General features: G+C 38.5%; 1 protein-coding gene across 1 annotated transcript in view; it reads left to right on the top strand.

The window, feature by feature from the left end:
• Positions 1–13,373: 13,373 nt before the first annotated feature.
• The window catches only part of LOC105398384 (protein sickie), a 144,904-nt gene continuing 142,993 nt past the window's right edge, over positions 13,374–15,284 (top strand). The window contains exon 1 of the mRNA XM_048625954.1: positions 13,374–14,754. Within this exon, the coding sequence (XP_048481911.1) occupies positions 13,426–14,754 (1,329 nt within the window). The 5' untranslated portion in view covers positions 13,374–13,425. The remainder of the gene's footprint in view (positions 14,755–15,284) is intronic.

Genomic DNA, 15,284 nt, shown 5'->3' with positions numbered 1-15,284 from the left:
TAATATATGTTAACTGGGCATGATGTAGGCTTTGGTAGTAACGTTGAATAAAATGCTAGCCCTCGACGTCACACATAGTCACATTTAGGTACCTACACTCACACGCAATGAAAAAGTTCCATCTGTCATTGAAGTTTCGCATGTCAGTGGAACTTTTTAATTGCTCTTTATTGAATATGCATTGAGAAATCGTTTTTCGAAGTGTTGTCTCTTATAACGTCAGTCACATTATCGTTAAACGGAACATTGCGTGAGTGGAGGCCGTTAGGGCGTGGGGAACCCTTTGCTGTTATTTATTGAGGAGCCCAGCCGGCCGCGGCGACATCTAGCTCAGCAACTACCAACTTGGAGGCTTGTGTGATGTCAGATCGTGTGCTAGGTAAAATACATGTACAAGATTTTTAAAGTCCTCCAGATAGTATATGCAATTTGATAATATACGAGTATGATATATATGTTATCAAGTTGTATTTCAAAAAAATAACGATAAATTAAAGGTACATTTCGAACAATTAACAATAATATAGCGAAATGCGTGTAAAATCAATAGCTTCATAATTAAGCGTTAAAAAGTGAAAAAACCACTGATTCAAATTTTATTAACGAAAACCCAACATTTTATAAATTAAACTATAAGAATTAATTAAAGGAACATAAATACACAAAAAATACAAACATTGTAAGAAAATCCTTAAATAAAAAGAAGAATCCTAAGAAAAACATTTCATAATGAAACCAGCAAGTAAACGTTTGTTGGTTCAAGTTTCTTTTAAATCAAATTACAGCTAACTAGCACCAGTCTGCCATTATCTTAGTTGAAGGCACACTTAGCCGACTTGAGTTTTAAGTTAAGTTTTGAGTTTCCGCTTTATCCGATACGGTGGTAGACTCGCCTATCGATTGCTCCCGCCAGCCGTTAGGGAATTTGCTTTCAAAACTCATTTCTACAACTGTACGAGTGTTCCGTTTTGATGAGAATCTCATACATACTATGTAATATGTATTATATTGTCGAACTATCTCAAAAATACTGAGGTACGTAGAAAATAAAATGATTTTGGCGTTGAACAAAAAATAAAAATCTTTACCATGATTGTATAACTTGATGATTCGTTATGTTTGTTTGATAAGATAAATAAATTACAGTCTATCTGTAAAAACACATTTCGATATTATTTCGTTTACAACTTAGGTACATTAATTGCTTTAAGGCCAAACATAAAACTGAAAGGGATATGCTAACAAACTAATAACAATTTACACAGACACAAAACGGTTCTACCTTTTTTGGCATAAGATTCATTTGCCTAATCTCGTATTGCATAGTAACGTTTGGTCAAAGTCTCGTTACGCCGAAAATCGTATGGCATAAATCTCGTTTAGTAAAAAGTTATTTCGCATAACATTGTTTAGCCTAATAATGGTATGGCCAAATCTTGAAAAGCCTAATAATGCTATGGCATAGGTTTATACAAAGTAATAATATTCGTTTGGCTTTAACTTTGACGGAGCGTCTCCCTACATAGCGCAAACTGGTGCCTTGTATTGTTTCCGCTGTTTGGAAAACGCTCCGCTCCGCTTCGCTGCGCTCCGCTTTGGTTTTGATGAACATGTGCACCTAACACCCTCCTCCTCGCTTTGCTCGTCGTCGCACCTATTTTTTGGTTTCGATCTCATGGGGTTTGTAATAATTATATTGGTCGTTAACTTTCGATTTTTTGATCATACAATATCGTGATTTTTGGGATGTAGGAGAAAAATACCACAATTTGTACATTTACTACATACTTATTAATATATTACTTATTAAGATAACATTAGGAGAAACAAGATTATACATAGGTATAGACGAACATAAATTTGAGCAAACGAAACTTAGGTGTTTAAAGATTGTGCCTAAAGAGTTTTAGACGAAACGAGCCTTATGCCGCATAAGTCTTGGCAAAGTGATGGTTCGACCAAAAAAGTTTAGACCATACGAGTTATGCGAAATGAGTTTTGGTCAATAAAGATTATGCGAGATGAGCGGAACCCACACAAAACACATCGCGCCCCAAAATATCATATTTCATATTCAAACTCGGTCAAATAGGTCCGGGATCTAAAACTAGGAACTTTGAAACAGGGTTAGTTGCAACCAAGGACGGTCGTATATTACACTCCATTCACCTTGGCTTGACCTGTAACTGAATACCCCAATACCTAAATGGTAAGCTGAAATAGCTTTTGTAGTAATACAATAAGGATCGCGAGTTTCCTACAAAGTTAACGTAGGGGTCTATTCTGTAGTGTAGAGAGTTACCCTACTTTCCCCCCAAGGGCTTTGGCGCCATGTTGTCTCAACGATCGTAAATATATCCTGTTTTAATTACCGACTAGTAACTCCTTTAATTTGTATTGCGCACGCAGTCTTGAAAGCTAAGCAAAGTAGCTGAAAGCCGCTTAATGCGGCTTCAGTCGAGTCTTGGCAAATACAGACAGTGGCATTAACGCTTGAGTAAATATTATTTTCTATTAATTGAGTAAATCTTCTTTTGTTTCTTGGTACAAAATTGTAGGATACAGTAACCATTTTAGTAAATTCAACGTAATATATTTTACATCTCTATTAATAACTCTTTTACACTTTCAAAAGGATACAATCAAAACGGAGTACTGAGTTATTAACAGAAACACCATCATATAAGCCGCGTCAAAGATAATCTATCAGAATGGTCAAACGCCGGGCGCCGCCACTGGACTGCCCAAAGCCGGCAAATAACTCAACAGGTATTACCCTGATCCGGCCCTGACCGCTGTCCACCTTCCGCCTCGTAAATTTACATATTCCACTACCCTTAATAAAAGCTATTGTCGGTTACAAATTATGAAAAAAATATAATATTATAGGTTTATTAAAATATACCTTCGTGAAAAATAAAATATAAGGTTTAGGAATATCACTGACAGGCCATTATCCTAATTTTGACTTATATATTTTTAAGTTATGTAAATACCTACTTCGTGCCCACTACAGTTTACACTTACAGTTTTTGAGATACTTATCCTGTTTTTACATACAAGGAAATTACCTAAGTACTAGTTTTCTTTTTCAATTCCATAAAAGAGGGAGGCAATTAAGGTCTACTTCGGTGAAATGAAAGCATTTAAAGAAAACACGAAACAGCTGCCATTTGAAACATAATTTATAAAAATTAAAATGCGTTTCTCCAATTTTGTAAACACGTTGGTTGGAATTCAATTGAACTCCAGTGCTTTTCAGTAGATTGCTACGGTAAATTTACCTCTTCAAGAGGGTTTATACTTAAAGAGTTAATTTACTGAATTGAAAATCGATAAGTTTTCTGTTCGTAATCCCTGTGTAACGTTAACAGAAGCTGATTGGTTTTGACTTTTGTTTGGGAGGTGGGTTAGGTCATAGGCGTTATTCTGAAGCCCAACTTTAGCTATCGATAAGTTACATTATGGAATTCATAATTTTGATAATGGTTTGCATTGAGAGAAGCGATGCCCGTTTCTGAGGGGTTTTGACTAGCAATCATCTTTAACAGATGTTGTGGCCGATGATGATTACAGGTTGCATCTTCGTGGACATACATATACTATGTAGTACCTGTCATGATTTTTATAATATTATGGGTATTATTATTTTTATTATAATATATGAGTATATTATTACTTTCTTATCACACTGCAACATGCTACTACGAGTAGCAATATTTCCTTTATTGCAACCATATTTCCCCTCCTTAATATGGATAATTTAATCAAAATGCGGTAACTTACTCAGCGATTTTCGGTAGCAATTTTGCGCCTCAAATTTTGCCTAATTCTAACCAGTTTAATTAAATATTGTCTTTTATTGAATACTTTAGGATAATAAATATGTACCTCAATCTAAGTAATTAAAATAACAAACAAATTGCAACGAGATCATGATAATGTACGCTAATATATGAAACATTATTACAAAAACAAACATTCCGCCGGATTAAAATCCGTCTGTAATCCCATTTAGCATATCACAGTAACAGAAAACCGTCTGTCACCCCACATTAATTAATTCTACGCTCCAATGATTTTTGCCCACTGCTCATTATGACAGGGTTCTATGTCGGGAAAAATCCACCCCAATGAAGTACCTTTTCCATTAATCCGGGAGCGGATAACTTATGGTCGGTCATGGAATCTGCATATAAATAGGAAAGAGGTTCATATCCGCGGCTTACGCGGCACGTGGCCCTCCGTGGAGATTTCAACCTTATTGCATATGGAAGTGTTGTTTATTGGTGCATTTTCATAATTGAAACTGAATACTTTCAGTTTGACTCGTGGCACGTACAGTTGTATACGCTGTGGTCAATTCCGACTGCACTGAAAGATAAGTACTTTGCGTTCAGAGTTATTTTATCAATTTTCGATATCATAGTCATCATAACATTTTTGAGACTGGGAAAATCCGTGAAATACGTTAAAGTATTTCAGGCAAAAAATAAACAATTCACAAAAGCATTTTTTTTCCAGATTGCAATTTTAAATGCGATGTAATAAGGAAAATAGAAAGCTCTTTTTTGGCGTCACGCCGCGATCCCTGTAATAGAACGGCTGTACTGCGACGCGGCCAGAAAAATAATTACAAGGGCGATTTACAATATGGCCTTTTCCAGTCGCCCCGCACCGGTACCCAAAGCTTATCACAATCCTGGTATGATTTAGTATTATGAAACTTGCCAGAGTATATATTGTAATTCTGTTTTTTTACAGAAGCAGCGTACTTATATGTTCATAGGGATATCAAACATTTCCCGAGGTGAATTCCGAGAAGCGAATACGAAATAAGAAAAAGAAAATACATTATCCCTCTTACATCAGCACTTCAAAGGCTTATCAGATCTATGTGAAGACCGAATTATGCAAACTGGTTGTTTTTGTGTATGTGCGAATATGAGAATACCTACAGATCTTCATTGGATGTTCCGTGGTAAAACTGCCTTAAGACGAATCCTCGTGAATAAGGTAATTAACGACATTATGCCATAGAGCTATAATAATAATCAGTGGTAATACGAACCTAAGCGAAACATGATGTACCTATTTGTCAAATATTTTAAGTCCATCCTTACACAAAAGCCTACCTACTGTATACTTCCATCCCACTACAAAATAAACGCATCCCGTCAAAATGAAAATCTTCAGCACCCATGCACAATTAAACAGTGATAAATGGATCTCGAAAACCCTAATCTAAATATGTAATGGGAAATTCCCCCACACGCTGCACTAAATGCATTTCACCGAGTGCGGAAACGTTTTTTGCAATTGAAGGGCTCGTCGTAGTCCTCAATCTACAATTTTAGATTTCATGCAGTCGAAGCCCTATTATTTAAGATTACTTACTTCTACTTCATTTAGATTATAAACAATGTAGTGGTAATAGGCTAAGTTTTTGACAATAAATATATTCTATTCTATATTCTATTCTTAGAGGGGTCACTCTCAATGACGAAAAACTAAGTTTCGGAGCGCTGCTGTTGCGAACTATGACTCTATTTCGTTGTATTTAACGTGCCGATTGCATGACAGCTCTCGTTCGTTTGTTTTTCGTCATTATAGAGTAACCCTCTTGGCGAGCATCCCACATCGTTCATACTTACGGGTTTGATAAATAGGTAATTACTTTGTAATTTTTATAATAGAAATAATATAATATATATAACATATACGAATTGAAATAAGTATATATTGTTTTATAAATAAGTAATGTAGGTACCTACTACAAGAAGACCAAAACACACCGTACGTATATTTACCAAATATAAACAGTATAATCCATATTAAACATAGATATGTGATAATATTTACAAATGTAGGTAATATTTCCTATAGGGACTCAGTTTTACGTGTCTAAATTCCTAGAGAACAAGTGTTGCAACGGCATCAGCAGAGGAATGCATTTGTTTCACCAACTAAATATTGCCACAAATGATAACCGTAGCTGCATAACAATAAGAAACATTTTAGTCCACATTTATCGCAGACAAATGTTTGTATGACCAAGCCCTTAAACTAAGGGTGTCACCCTTGCATTGCAATGCAAATAATATTTCTTTTCGACAAATATTGTAGTGTTAATACCATAAAACTTCCCCGCCCTATTGTGTGCGTTGCCTATTGAGTTTTATGCCTTCCTTTATTACCCACTAAAGGGCATCGGACAAAACGAGTATGATTTGTTTGTGTTACAGATCAAACTGTGAGATTAATTTCTTAATTAAATCCAGGTATTGTTTGCATGTCCATGTTTGTACTTATACTTTTAAGTTAATTATTACAATACGTGTTATGTTATGTAGGTACGGTTTATGGTCTTTATACACGGATGTTATTTACGAATATTGACAAGTGTAACTTCGTAAGTCACTTGTTTTCGATTATCTGTTTACTACCCCAAACAGAGCGGTGGTAGCTCAGTCGGGTAAGCGCTCGCTTCTCACGCCAGAGATACGGGTTCGAATTCCGGCGCTGACATGTACCAATGAGTTCTTTTAACTTAAGTATAATGTATACCATCAGTCTTACGGTGAAGGAAAACATCTAGATATGTGAACCCAACAATCCGCGTTGGACCAGCGTGGTGGAAATGGTCCAAGCTTAGGAAAGCAGTTTAGACCTTGGGGATATGCACAAAGGTTCCATTCGAGAGAGCGTGGTGATGATGTCGCAGGCATCTGGTTTAATCTCCTGTTTGATTAAACCGCTAGCCCGTTCATTGGATGACTCTACTCAGTTTTATGACTAAGGCCCGGGTCTCCTATTTACGCCGTAGGTCGAGTCCAGCGTCACGCCGTAGGCCGCGTCACGATGTTCACTATAGAAATGTACTGATGCGGTCTCCCTCACACGCCGACGTTGGCGCGTAGACGTGGTGAGCATCGTAACGCGGCCTACGGCGTGACGCTGGACGCGACCTACGGCGTAAATAGGAGACCCGGGCCTTAAGAACAATTCGTCAAGTGGTTGACTGTAAGGTCCAACGTCTTGACTGAACGTTATTCAGCGAAGTCGTTAAATGGGATATAGTATAGCAACTTTGTAATGTCTGGTTAGGATGAACATGACCAGACAAGAGTCAACAAAAAGACTACGTTACAAAGCTGTCATCTCACAAATTAACTAAACAATAACAATAAACGTACCTTGATATTGTTGTTCATAATTATCCAGTTTCAGCACATTTTTTCTTTGAAACTATCCGCCGGCGGTGCAATAATAGATAAATCCATGTTGTCACACTATTTTAACATAAATAACTCACTTTAAAGCTAATTTATTTGCAAAAAATAACAATAGCACTTGTGCTTTTTGTGTCAGCTGTTCGGTGTTAGACGCCATATTTGTTTTATTCACCACCTGACTGATTTTAAGTCCGCTAACTAGTTGGACGTTTTGTGACGCTTGTACAATCAACGTTCAGCCAACTGAGTAGCGTCATCCAATGAACGGGCTAGCGGTTCAATCAAAAAGGAGATTAAACCAGATGCCTGCGACCATGACATACCCCCACAGAGAATATAATAGAATATCCCAAACAAATTATTCCATTTAACACCTCTCGCAATACTTTCTCCATTACAACACCAGTCTGTCGTAATAAATTCATAATTAATTCCGGAGTAGGTCAGCGGGTGTCGTCCCGGCCCGGGCAATGAATGGAAATATTCAGATTGTGTCCAATAAAGTCAGTTTATAGCGATGCCCCCGTATCATAACTTTCTGACCCACTGCAGCCGGCTTCACATCTTTCTATCCGCCAAAATCCGTTTGTGACTGTTCCATTTAGTTTCTATTATTTACCAAAATTATGTTAAAGCACGATAAAAAGGCGTACATATTTACAGTAAATAAAAATAAAGACTATAACAATACATAGGCACAACTCAACATAGAACAAAAACAAAAAAAAAATGTGTGTTTCAGAGTCAGCAAATAGAATCTAAGCTGCTCCAATTCGCAATCCCCCGTTTTCTAGTGCTGAATATTTTGTGATTGTATCAGTAAAATACGATTTCATTATGCAAATTTCATATAATTTCACAAAAACGTTGAATGTTTGCTACGGGGGTTTGCTACGAACTTCGTAGCACACGCTCGTAGCACTGAAACTCATTCTGCGTTTCAACTGTACCAAGTTTTTGAGCAATCTACAGAGCATGCCTTAGCTTGGTTTCTTTCGCTATAAAATACTGAGTGCCAATTTCTCCATAGTCGGTTAGAGCATAACCAGGGAGTAGTTGTTGACTTTTGACACATCTGTCATGAATTTTATATGGAGATGACGTTTAATTTATAAATCAATCCCTGTCGGTTGGATGACCGACTATGGAAAAATTGCCATAAAACTTATTACTGTACTAAATCTATACAGGAAAACTCTTACTTTGGAGCGCTCATTGCAAAGCTGCTAGGTTTATTATTACGCTCAGTAAAATCGATACCGTATTTCACAGGCAAAACTTTATAAAATTAAGTCTCGAAGAAAATTGTAATACTGTTTAAAGCAACACCCTTTCATTTTTAAAGCCAGTAAGTAAAGGTTAAATTTATTTAATGTACATTTTTGTTTTATCTCATGATTAATAGTGTTAACGATACCAACAAGCACGCTGCTAGACTATTTATGAGTGCAAGTTACAAATTTCTGAGTTCTACTTTGGAAAATAATTTAACCGCTTAGGTTTATCAAACATTTAAAGTTTTCTTTTCTTTAACAAGTTTAAAGTGGGTAAATTTACAAGATAAATGCGTTTGGAAATGACATTTTGTACACACGAATATTTTAGCCTGGCTTTTATAAAGTTAACAGTAATTCAGACATCATAAACCTCATTTAAACCACATATTAACAGGACAATTAACGTCCACGTGATCACTGAGGGAGTCGTTACACAGACTCGCGTAGTCCATTGTGGCTGCATGTGTACTCGCGCCGTAAAACTCCGAGCAACAAATTAGCGAGCCGAGTGTACAGACAGCAAAGCATAACTAGGCAGAGCCTGTAACATGGATTTCGGACAGCTCGTTTATCTACACAGACACTATCCTAGTACAAATACTGTATTAAAACAAATGTCTGCCCCAGCCTGGGAATCGAACCCGGGAACTTCGCCATAGCAGTCAGGGTCACTAGCCACTACACCGATTCGGACGTCTAAGTAGGTAGTAATCCACTAAAATCTACTAATGAATGATTTTAAAGACTTGTGTTGTTTATGTGTATTAAACAAATATGCTTTTTTATTTACCTATCTTTTACCTGTAACTCTTAGGACCAAAGGGTCTGCTCTGGAGGTGTATGCTTCTCTTTTTTGTTGACTGTACATGGCTACGGACTTATGTTACATTGTTAGGGCCATTTAGAAGTTTCTGAAATACTACCCCTGAAGGACCGTGTTTACTTGAGGAGGGATCCGTCTATGTCTTTTAATTAAATCTTATTGATGGCGGTAGTACTACTACTTCTATTGAACATAAACTAAGCTTCATGTTACTTAATGTGATACGTACCTGGTCTACCGGCTAGACTTTATTTAATATGGAACACTATTTAAGTTCAGTTTGGTGACTTTTTCTATTTACGCTGTCTAGATACGTGTCAAACATACTCTAACGCTGAGTTGCAGAAAGGGACTTTAAGCTAATGTCGACCTTAAATTTATAGCTGCCTTGCTTTGACAGTATATGGACAGAAAGAGACGTGCATAGATTTAATGCCGACATTAGCTTAATGTTCCTTTCTGCAACTCAGCGTTAGTCTAAGTAATGAAATAATGAGGACTCTAGTGTATCCTAAATGACTAAACCTTTATAATAATATATCTAATATTTGAAAATAATTACTTTATAATTTACTTATCATAGAAAATAAATAACAATTTGGAGCGGTAATATGCTAAATTAACTGTGTTTGCGCCCCCTGGCGGACAATATTTATTGCTTTTACTTGCCCAGTAATTGGGTTACGGTGGAGAGTCGAGAGTAATTTGTCACAATCTCTTAGTAAGTTTGTCTGCGAGTTGCAACATTATTTAGTACTATATGTATAGCTTTCCCGCGCGAATATCGGGTTTCCCGTGAAGTTTTGTAATAAAAGTATAATAATACCTATAGCAGTCGGGGCAATGTAGACATAATTATAATAGTTATAGAGTATATAAGCCGTCTAATAGTTTGGGAACGAATTCAATACAGTCAAATTTCCACATTATAAGAATACCTACCTGTTTATATCTACAAATAGAAATCCGATGTACACAAGCTAAATAGACTGAGAAGCCACAAATACTCAACTATTACGCTTAGCTATTCTCGCTTACCCACTCGTATGTAATGTACATAACTACATACATTTGAGATTCCTCAGTACGTCAGCGGCCGTCGCCGGCTGCAACCGGCGTAAAAACCGGTTTCCGCCCGCCCCGGCCGCCCGCCCGCCCTGGCCGCCCGCCCGCCCTGGCCGCCCGCCCACCCTGGCCGCCCACCGGCGTCTGAAGAAACGAACGTGCCCGGGAAACTGCTCGCCGACGAGTGGTCGACGAGAATACTAAATTTTACTCAAATGCTAAATTGAAAAATGTTCCGTGTAGTTCTCTCTTGTAAAGTTTAAGACTGTGTTCTGTAGGGTAAGTAATACGAGGTATAAAAACGAATGGTATAACATTCACAAGGTATACGCCCATATGATATAAATTTATTAAGTATAACGATCACTGTGCATAACAAACGAAAGGCATAATTACTAAATACATAATTTCGTAAAGAATAACGTTCAAAAAGTATAATTTCAATTGATATAACGATTAAAATGCATAACGTTTATAACATATATTCTACAACGGATATAATTATCATAATGTATAATGCACAAAAAGTATAGAAGATTGTCGTATCGTATTTTCATTATCATTGATGTTATGTGGGGGGAACGCTCCGCTCCGCTTCGCTGCGCTCTGCTTTGGTTTCGACGAACATGTGCACCTAACACGCTCCTCCTCGCTTTGCTCGTCGTCGCACCTATCTTTAGGTTTTGGTACTAGGGGTTTTGGCATTATTATTATTATTGACGCTATGTGGGGAGACGCTCCGCTCCGCTTCGCTGCGCTCCGCTTTGGTTTCGACGAACATGTGCACCTAACACGCTCCTCCTCGCTTTGCTCGTCGTCGCACCTATCTTTAGGTTTTGGTACTAGGGGTTTTGGCATTATTATTATTATTGACGCTATGTGGGGAGACGCTCCGCTCCGCTTCGCTGCGCTCCGCTTTGGTTTCGACGAACATGTGCACCTAACACGCTCCTCCTCGCTTTGCTCGTCGTCGCACCTATCTTTAGGTTTTGGTACTAGGGGTTTTGACATTATTATTATTATTGACGCTGTGTGGGGAGACGCTCCGCTCCGCTTCGCTGCGCTCCGCTTTGGTTTCGACAAACATGTGCACCTAACACGCTCCTCCTCGCTTTGCTCGTCGTCGCACCTATCTTTAGGTTTTGGTGCTAAGGGGTTTTGACATTATTATTATTATTGACGCTATGTGGGGAGACGCTCCGCTCCGCTTCGCTGCGCTCCGCTTTGGTTTCGACGAACATGTGCACCTAACACGCTCCTCCTCGCTTTGCTCGTCGTCGCACCTATCTTTAGGTTTTGGTGCTAAGGGGTTTGACGGTGTTTGGTAATTAAACACAGATTATGTTATTGTATGTTAGTATGTTTTATGAACTGTGTACTAAATGATAGGGGTAACGTAACGTACCTAGGGACATTTTCGACTACCCCAACTTTGAATGAAGCTATCGCAGCGTACAACTAAGATATTAATGTGAAATTTTCTTTATTCGGTAGGATATATAATCTTTTATCACTAGTATTTGTGCTGGAGCTTTGGTGTGGCCAGATTTTATGAAATTAAGATAAAAGTAAAAATGCTTGTTTTGACCCAAGGTACGTTACACGTTTGTACCTTAGGACACTGTTTCCTATGGCTTTGTACTATGGAAAATGCAAACTTCTAAATAACGCCTTATATATCTGTTCTTATTGATTGACTGCATCTCTCTTCTGTCCAGTTTCACTCTGCCACCAATAAGAAGTAATAAGAACAGAGATATAAGGCGTTATTTAGAAGTTTGCATTTTCCATAGTATAAAGCCATAGGAAACAGTGTCCCAAGGTACAAATTTAATCGTGTCCCAAGGTAAAAAAAAGCAATATTTAACCAAAATTTTAATATCTTTATTTTTAATTTAGAAATCTTTCAGATAATTGCCATGTCATAAAATTAAATAACTGAAAATTTATACGTGACATCCATGTCTTTATTTTGAGCATGCCTCAATGAGATAACGCAACTCAAAAAACTATACAAAAGCTACTTTTGACTCCAAAAAACTTCATATTGTCTTCACCACACACTCGATGCTGGTATGATCACGAGACTCACTAGTTTTGCCAAGCGAGTAAAATACTATGCCTAGGGTAGAATTTTAATGTGTTTATTCAGCCGGTTTTTAAAATACAATCAATGTCCCAAGGTACAAGCGTCCCAAGGTACGTTACGTTACCCTATATATTTTAAACGATATACGTAATGTATGTTATACGAATTGATATTAGTCCTCGTAAGTATTATATATTTTGATATTATATAAAATGTACGTTATACCAATTGAATCTTATACCTTATGAAAATATAGATTTTTTTGTTATACGTAACGTTCATTATATGTTGTGAACGTTATTAATGTGAAATTATACATTTCGTTTTTATACGTCGCAATACGCACCCTCTTCTGTACGTATGCTGAATAGGCACCTACTTATATTTTTATGATTCACTTATTGTACTTCAATAAGTATTGTCTATAAATCTATAGGTTTCATGACTATGATTTACAGTAAAGAGACGCCCTAAATTAAAGGTTGGAAATATCAGAACTTTCTGTAATTAAAATGCGATTATCTCCTTTGTTCACATTATGGCGTGGTTCCATTAGCGCAGGAAATAATAAAATATCTATGTATTCGTCCCCAGCGACGGTCCGTTGCGTCAAGTTTGTAATTAGATAACAATCGAGCGAGCGAGTCGATGCCGCTAATGATGCGACGTGTTCCGTGTCAGGCTCTATACACAACTGAACACACAGAACAATACCGTGCGACGGTATCCATAATCATTCCAATCTATTCTCACTCTTAGTACGACGGCCATAAAGAACAACAGTGTTTTCAGACCAAAACTGTCCCTTTTGTTTCACAACCAACCGCCCCTTCGGACGATCGTTCCAATCAAATAAATTATTAAACTTAATTCTCAGGACATGTATCGAAAACGAACGTTTTGATGTTTGACAAAAATGGTGCGATGTAGCCAATAATGACAAGCCCGAGACGAGTGAAAAAGAGTGGTGCTCAGTGTCTACAGAGCAGCTTGGACTGGGACTCCCCCTCCGCGGAGACAGGCACGGTGCGCCGGCGCCGCTCCTGCCCCGACGCCGCGCGCCCCGCGCCCCGCCCCGCCGACATCGCGGAGGTACTCACGCCCACAGACTCAGAGAGCGGCACCTCCAGGAGCGACAAAACAGACTCACTAGTCGAGGTAGAAGAAAGAATTTCATGCATCATCAACGAAAATAGATCATCCCAAAGCAACTCGGAGTCGAGCGAAGTAGATATTATAATAGACAGCATATTAGCTAACCCTGATGAAAGCGAATCGTTTGCAAATGTTCAAAATGAAGCTTTTGTGTCGGACCGAAGTAAGACCTTTATCAAGGCCCAACCCGAGGTCTGTGCAAGAGGTGGTTCGATATCGATGCAGCCCTCGACTTTAGAACGGAATAAAATTAAAGATAGGAGATTAAAAGCTCCGACGCCAATACAGAAGCTCAACAAATCCATAGATTTTATAAAAAATACCCCAAAGCTCAATAAAGATCTACCTAAGGTAGAAAGTAAACCAAGTGTACTTCCAGTTTACAGAAGTACACTGCAAGGACAAGAAGTAGACTTAAGTGCAAGTCCAAAGAAAAAGGTTGCGTCTAAATTAAGATTGCCGTTTTCCCCTACTAGAACAATGGACAAACCGAAGTCAAATTTCTTTCAAGGAAAATCTCCTTTAGATAGCAAACCGACATCATTCTTATCATCGCCGGTGAGACGCACGATCTCGAACGAGTATGTGCGTCTGAAGTTCTCCAACGACACCCTGGTGCGGCGCACCATACACGGCAAGTCAGTCCCGAAGATCATGCCGAACATACAGTCAATAATACCCGAGAGCCCCGTGGACAACGAGGACCCCTTCCTCAACCTCAGCCCGAACAAAAAATACACAGTGACAGTAAACAACAAAGTCCGCTGCGACAAGGATAACTACGTGATCTTCGATCCGAACACGGGATTTACGCCGCTGCAAACTTCGAAGAGTCGTCTGGGTTGTAAGCCTCCGAGCGGGGATAAGTCGAAGATTCCGCTGAAGTCTCCTGTTGGTGAGCGGGCGGGGGCGGGGCGTCCGGCTGTGAATGTGAGTGACACTGATAGTGGTATCCTGAGCCCCAGCTCGCCCGCGGAGACCAGCGCGGACGAGGCCTGCGCCTACGCCAACGCCGCCGCCGTGCGCGCCTCGGCCAAGAGAACTGCAGCTTCCCTCGACATACAGATCGTCGACCCCGGACTGGCCAAGAAAGCTACAGAGCAAATCAAGGTTAGTCTTAGTTTTAACTTTTTTTCAAATCGTAACATAGGTACTCTTGATATTTCAGTTTTTATTATTATGACTTATGAGTACTTATGGCTATACATATATGAACACCTGCTTCGTTGGTCATGCGAGGTGCAGTATTGTTAAATTTATACAGGGTGTTAACTTAATTGCGTTGGAGCGGGAAATGGTAGATACAGCTGATGATACTGAACACGATAAGACATTAAAAAACGTATTTTATTTGCTTTAAGCTGACCAACATAAAACAGTTTTATTTAGTACATTTTAAAATTTCATAGTCACCCTATTCAGGTTTAGGTACGTTTGACAGAATGACCATGAACTTGAAAGCCAAGATCAAGGCCAAACAATTCAAAGCCAAGGTCAATAAAAAAGTATGCGTGCATCAGCACCACACTCGTGGAGCTACATCGTCAAGGTACCTACCGAGATTTTGGGTACTAAAAGTACCCAATCCATTGCAGACATTTCATTTTACTCCATAAGTATCACTTTATTGATACAAAATT

The sequence above is a fragment of the Plutella xylostella genome, chromosome 15, assembly GCF_932276165.1.
Source record: "Plutella xylostella chromosome 15, ilPluXylo3.1, whole genome shotgun sequence".
NCBI lineage: Eukaryota > Metazoa > Arthropoda > Insecta > Lepidoptera > Plutellidae > Plutella > Plutella xylostella.
The sequence above is the reverse complement of the archived record's forward strand: the minus strand, read 5'-3'. Positions and strand labels throughout refer to the sequence as shown.